At 44.9% G+C, this 6,382-nt stretch overlaps 1 protein-coding gene across 1 annotated transcript; it reads left to right on the top strand.

The window, feature by feature from the left end:
• Positions 1-698: 698 nt before the first annotated feature.
• On the top strand, positions 699-1,538 carry LOC138637646 (ankyrin repeat domain-containing protein 9-like). The gene has a single exon (XM_069726482.1). The coding sequence runs from the start codon at positions 717-719 to the stop codon at positions 1,536-1,538; it is 822 nt and encodes a 273-aa protein (XP_069582583.1). The 5' UTR covers positions 699-716.
• Positions 1,539-6,382: the final 4,844 nt, after the last annotated feature.

Consider the following 6,382-nt stretch of genomic DNA (forward strand, 5'->3'; position numbering starts at 1 on the left):
TTCTTAGAGCACATTTTGATAAATGTGTGAGTAAAATGACAGCATGTATCAACATGTACATACTGTATCTTCATATTTTGGGTTGAAGGGTGTCTTTTTAACGGCAACATGTCGTAGATTTGGAATTTTTTGGATTAAGCATTTTTCTCCCATAGACAATTACTTTTTTGTTATTTTCCTGAGTAAAAACAGCTCGTGTGTAAGTTCATTTATTGATGTTGATTTTTGCTGCACATGATTTCTAATTTCTAATTTAAAAAAAACACACTGTAACAAAATGGAACAAATTGAAGAAAAGACAAAGAAAATAAAAATGTTGCTACCATTTTTGGCATGTTTTACTGCGCGTACACCCTGTGGGAATATAACAATGACACTAAAAGACATCAAAAAGATAACAAAAAGTGTATGGCTAACCTAAAAATAAAACGTCACGCCTTGTCAGGAGGTACAAAGGCCTCCAGGATTTGATTTTCCTGTTGTGCCCGTGTCCCCTCCTTAGAGACAGTGTGTGGGGAGGGGGGAGGTGATGTTCATGGTGTATACATTCAGCGTATTTATCATAAAGGCAGCAGAAGGCAAAAAAACTCCAGCTGCCATCTCTGAAAGACTGAGCATCTAATCCATCGAGGACCTCTGCACCTTCAGGACCAGCTGGGTGGACCTACGAGAGAGGGTAACCTGGTTGCAACCTCCACTTTTGGCCTGGACGAAAGATGGTGTATGAATATCCACACCTCTTCGCTCTATCAGACAGGTTTTGTTGGGCTATGGAGTGCCAGTATCCTGTGTGGAAGATGGAGAACCTGAGGGTTCAAATCCATTTGAAACGGAAACCAGAATTTGAAGACCAGTACTGCTCGCCCTCCGACGCCCTTATCGAAGCCGTGATTCACAACCACATCCGCTATGCTCGATACCTCTTGATCCGCTCCGCAGAGGAATCTCTAAAGGTTCCACTATTGAAACACGACCAATACCCAAAATACGCATTTCACCTCGGCACCTGCATCTCGCGCAACCGGCCAGAAATCCTAATAATGATTCTCGAGACCACTCGGAAGATTCCGCGCCTCCAATCCTACATAAACCTGGAGAAATACTACTATCCATACGACGGGAAGACCGCTCTGCATCAGGCCTGTGAATTTCTCAGACCTGGTCTGGTCTTAATCTTGCTTAGCTATGGAGCGCAATCAAGACCCGACAACATGTGGCAGACGCCGACGGATGAGATCTTGACCCAACTATGGAGCTCAAAGGACAACCGGCAACTAAAGATGCAGTGTTTAAATCACCTCTTGGCACCCCCTGACAGATTGCAAATGGCAACGGACCTGCGGGAGAATTGTGAATACTGGGAGACATTACTGGGAGAAGATATTTACGCCTATATGTTGAGGGAAAGGCCGGCTCCTCTAAGTTTGATGTCCATGAAGACGGTTCTGCAGCAGTTGCCATCATCAAACCTTAAGGCGTCTATAGAAAGTCTTCCTATTCCTCCTAGCTTAAAATGCATGTTCACCCATGGATACTAGGGGACATGTGGTTGGTTCTATTTGGTTCTTTCAAGGGATTTTCCAATTCTTAAACATTAATGACCTATTCCTCGGATAGACCACCTACTTTTGATTGATGAAATTTCAACCTTTAGGTCAGGGCTGTGACATGTGACTTGTTACGGTGTCCCCCACCAACCAGACATTGAATATTGGAGGACCCCTTTATCACATTTCTTAGGAAGTCTCCGAGATTGGATTGTGAACTTCTGCGATTACGGGGGCTGACGAATAGCAAATAATAATAAGCCAAATGAAATATACTTTGTGCTTTACATTTATTTTCCAGATCTCTGCTCGCTGAAATGAAAACGTAACAAACCCGTACAGACCTCTCTTCCATTATTTCTAAGATCGCAGCTTGCTGTCAGTGAATGGAAACATCATGGATCCCCCGGTAAGTTACGCACATCTGCAGCATAGATCTCCCTCCTGTCCTGCTTTGGTTTGGTCTGGTTTGTTACAATGTATCTGTGCAGGATCAGATTGTACATTGTATCGGTGCTCACTGAGTGGATGTAACTGGACTCAACCCTCAGCTACCAGAAGTTCTACTCCAGAAGTGTCAGACTTCCAGGAGAACCTGAGCTCAGATTTCTGGTTGTTAGACCCCGACCATCAAGTAGTCCATGTCTACAATCATGTGAGCCTGTAAGATGTCAAACTCTGTCCAAAGTCTAGAAACTTTCCTTCCCTGGGTGTCTCTGTCTCATCGGACTGCGCATGTCAACTAAAATATGTCTATTTACTGACAGCAAGCAGAGATCTTGAACATGGTGCATGCTATGTTGTATATAAGAGCAGGGCTTCTAGGGGAGACTTCAGAGCCCAATGGGGGCCTCATCCGGAGGATTGTGGACTGCGTACGCGTCAGGAATACAGTCCAGAAGGACTTGTGCCGCATGAGCCCCTGTACACGATATCTAGATGTTCTGCCTCAGGGCTCGATCACACGAGCCAATATATCGGTCCAGTGTTATTCTATGGGGCAGTGCACGTCTGCAATCATTTTATCATGTCAATTTGGCAGCATGCTGCGAGTGGCTGCAAGAATCGAATCGTACGCAACCATAAAACATCAGACTGCACTCAGATGTCACCAGAGTGCAGTGCGATTCCTGTGAACGCCGGTAATGGAGGAGATGGAGAAGTTAATTTCTCCGTCTCCTCTGCATCTGTGCTTTAATTATTGCTAGAGGATCGGAGCACAAAGCACTGACACTCGGCTCACTGGATGGATCAGTGTGCCATGTGCCATTAGTATATCATCATTGTGCCATTAGTATATCATCAGTGTATCACCAGTGTGCCATGTGTGCCATTACTATATCATCAGTGTGTCATTAGTGTGCCATCAGTGTGTCATCATTATCATCAGTGTATCACCAGTGTGCCATTTGTGTCATTAGTATATCATCAGTGTATCATCAGTATGCCATCATAATCATCAGTGTGTCATTAGTGTGTCATAATTATAATTAGTGTGCCATCAGTGTGCTATCAGTGTATCATCAGTGTGACATCAGTGTGTCATCATAATCATCAGTGTGTCATTAGTGTACCATCAGTGTGTCATGTGTGCCATCAGTGTATCATCAGTGTACCATCAGTGTGTCATCAGTGTACCATCAGTGTGTCATCAGTGTGTCATCATTATCACCAGTGTATCATTAGTGTACCATCAGTATGTCATCAGTGTATCATTAGTATACCATCAGTGTGTCATAAGTGTGTCATCAGTATCATCAGTGTGTCATCAGTGTGCCATCAGTGTGTCATCAGTATCATCAGTATCATCAGTGTGTCATCAGTGTGCCATCAGTGTTCCATCAGTGTGTCATCAGTATCATCAGTGTGTCATCAGTGTGCCATCAGTGTTCCATCAGTGTGTCATCAGTGTGCCATCAGTGTTCCATCAGTGTGTCATCAGTGTGCCATCAGTGTTCCATCAGTGTGTCATCAGTATCATCAGTGTGTCATCAGTGTGCCATCAGTGTTCCATCAGTGTGTCATCAGTGTGCCATCAGTGTTCCATCAGTGTGTCATCAAGCCATCAGTGTGTCATCAGTATCATCAGTGTACCATCAGTGTGTCATCAGTGTATCATCAGTGTATCATCAGTGTATCATCAGTGTACCATCAGTGTGTCATCAGTATCATCAGTGTATCATCAGTGTATCATCAGTGTATCATCAGTGTGTCATCAGTGTGCCATCAGTGTTCCATCAGTGTGTCATCAGTGTGTCATCAGTATTATCAGTGTGCCATCAGTGTGCCATCAGTGTGTCATCAGTGTGTCATCAGTAAGGCTTAAGAAATATCAATTCCCAAGCTTCTCCTACATGGACGGCGCACAGATGACACACTATTTCCATCCGCTCGCTGTGAGTGTTTTATACAGACCCATAGGGCTCGTTCACACTTCCGATGAAATTGGACATGGCAACCATTATGACATCATCGTCGCTGTGCCCGTTGCTGATTGGTCGAGGCCTGGCGGCCTCGACCAATCAGAGAGGCGGGATTTCCAGGACAGACAGACAGACAGACAGATGGAAAAACCCTTAGACAATTATATATATAGATAATATTCCCGGGCTCCCTTATAAAGGCTGTTTCATTAGGTATCGCACCTGTGCATTTGCTATTTTGTTTGGGTCCACTGCACCCTGCTTGTGCATTTGTATTGAGGCCTATTTAGACAGGTAAGCATATTTGCCTGTTTTTGGTGTTTTTTCTTGAATGTGTCCTTTTTTGGTGTTTTTCCCTTATAAAGTAATAATACTCTAGTGCCCCCTTATAAAGGATTAATGCCCCAGTGTCCCTTATAAAGTAATAATGCCCTACTGCCCGTTATAAAATAATTATGCCCAGGACACCCTTATAAAGTACTAATTCCCCAGTGCCCCTTATAAAGTAATAATGCCCCAGGGCCCCCATATAAAGTAATAATGCCCCAGGGCCCCCATATAAAGTAATAATGCCCCAGTGCCCCTTATAAAGTAATAATTCCCCAGTGCCCCTTATAAAGTAATAATGCCCCAGGGCCCCCTTATAAAGTAATAATGCCCCAGGGCCCCCTTATGTATATATATAATCGTCTAAGGTCCACTTCCGTCTATTTGTCTGTTTGTCTGTCACAGAAATCCCGCGTCGCTGATTGGTCGCGGCCGGCTGGGCGCGACCAATCAGCGACAGGCATAGTCCGGACGTGAATAGGCCCTTTCATACTCCTCTCCAGTCAGTGCCCACATAGCGCTTTAGCAGTCCGTTAACGCTGTCATTAACCCTGTTACCGGGCGCATCGCCAACGCATGCCATACTGAGCATGCGCTAGCGATGTGCGGTCCTTCTGTGACGGACCCGGAAACGCTGCCTGCAGCATTTCCGGGTCTGTCACCGCTTTTGACAAGTGTGACCAACTTGTTACTATTGATGCTGCTTATGCAGCATCAAGACACAAAAGAGCACAGTAAGACCAAAAACGCTCTGTTGCAAAAAAAATCACAGTAATAAGCAAGTGCTAGTAAAAAGATGGAAAAAACAGGGTATTTGGTTGTAAAAAAATGTATACTAAGCTGCTCAACCAAACTTCAAGGTATACCCATATAGAGCAGTCCTAACTGATGTATATAATCCCTATCTGATGTATTTAAAAACCTGATCATCTGTATATTACCTGCATAAGTAGAGTCCAGCGAGGAAACGTCCATGTGGACACGCTGAATGGAACAGCTTTTTATGCAGCATCAATAGTAAAAACATATAATGTTAAAAATAATAAAAGAAAAATCGTGATATTCTCACCTTCCGGCGTCCCCGGCAGCATTACTCGCTCCTTGCGATGCTCCGGTCCCAGTACTGCTTTGCAATAATGACCCCAGATGATGTAGCGGTCTCGCGAGTCCGCTACATCATCACGGGTTATTGCCGCAAAGCATGACTGGGAACGGACCTGGCAGGAGCATGTTGTGAATTCTGTGGCAGAGCTCCCTCCTGTGGTCACAAGTGGTACTTCGGCTGATTCTCTCTGTGAGCTTCCGTTGGTGGAGGAGAGTGGTACTGCGGCTTCTGAGTTTCCTTCCTCAGGTGATGTGGTGAAGTCGTTAGGTGCTGCTCTATTTAACTCCACCTAGTGCTTTGATCCTGGCTTCCAGTCAATGTTCTAGTATTGGACCTGTCTCCTCCTGGATCGTTCCTGTGGCCTGCTGCTCTGCATAGCTAAGTTCCGCTTTTGCTATTTTGTTTGCTGTTTTTTCTGTCCAGCATTGCTTATTTGTTTTTTCTTGCTTGCTGGAAGCTCTGGGACGCAGAGGGTGTACCTCCGTGCCGTTAGTTCTGTACGGAGGGTCTTTTTGCCCCCTTTGCGTGGTTGTTTGTAGGGTTTTGTGTTGACCGCAAAGTTACCTTTCCTATCCTCGCTCTGTTCAGAAAGTCGGGCCTCACTTTGCTAAATCTATTTCATCTCTATGTTTGTCTTTTCATCTTAACTCACAGTCATTATATGTGGGGGCTGCCTTTTCCTTTGGGGTATTTCTCTGAGGCAAGGTAGGCTTATTTTCTATCTTCAGGCTAGCTAGTTTCTCAAGCTGTGCCGAGTTGCATAGGGAGCGTTAGGCGCAATCCACGGCTGCCTCTAGTGTGGTTGGAGAGGATTAGGGATTGCGGTCAGCAGAGTTTCCACGTCTCAGAGCTCGTTCTATATTTTTGGGTTATTGTCAGGTCACTGTATGTGCTCTGACTTCTATGTCCATTGTGGTACTGAATTACCAGATCGTAACAGAGCATCGCTAAAGGCCTGAGCTGGATCCGGGGGTCGTCAA

The sequence above is a fragment of the Ranitomeya imitator genome, chromosome 5 (genome assembly GCF_032444005.1).
Source record: "Ranitomeya imitator isolate aRanImi1 chromosome 5, aRanImi1.pri, whole genome shotgun sequence".
Classification (NCBI taxonomy): domain Eukaryota; kingdom Metazoa; phylum Chordata; class Amphibia; order Anura; family Dendrobatidae; genus Ranitomeya; species Ranitomeya imitator.

What these genes read in the sequence shown, in the direction of transcription:
- LOC138637646 (XM_069726482.1), top strand. Translation starts at nt 717, where the DNA reads ATGGTGTATGAATATCCACACCTCTTCGCTCTATCAGACAGGTTTTGT.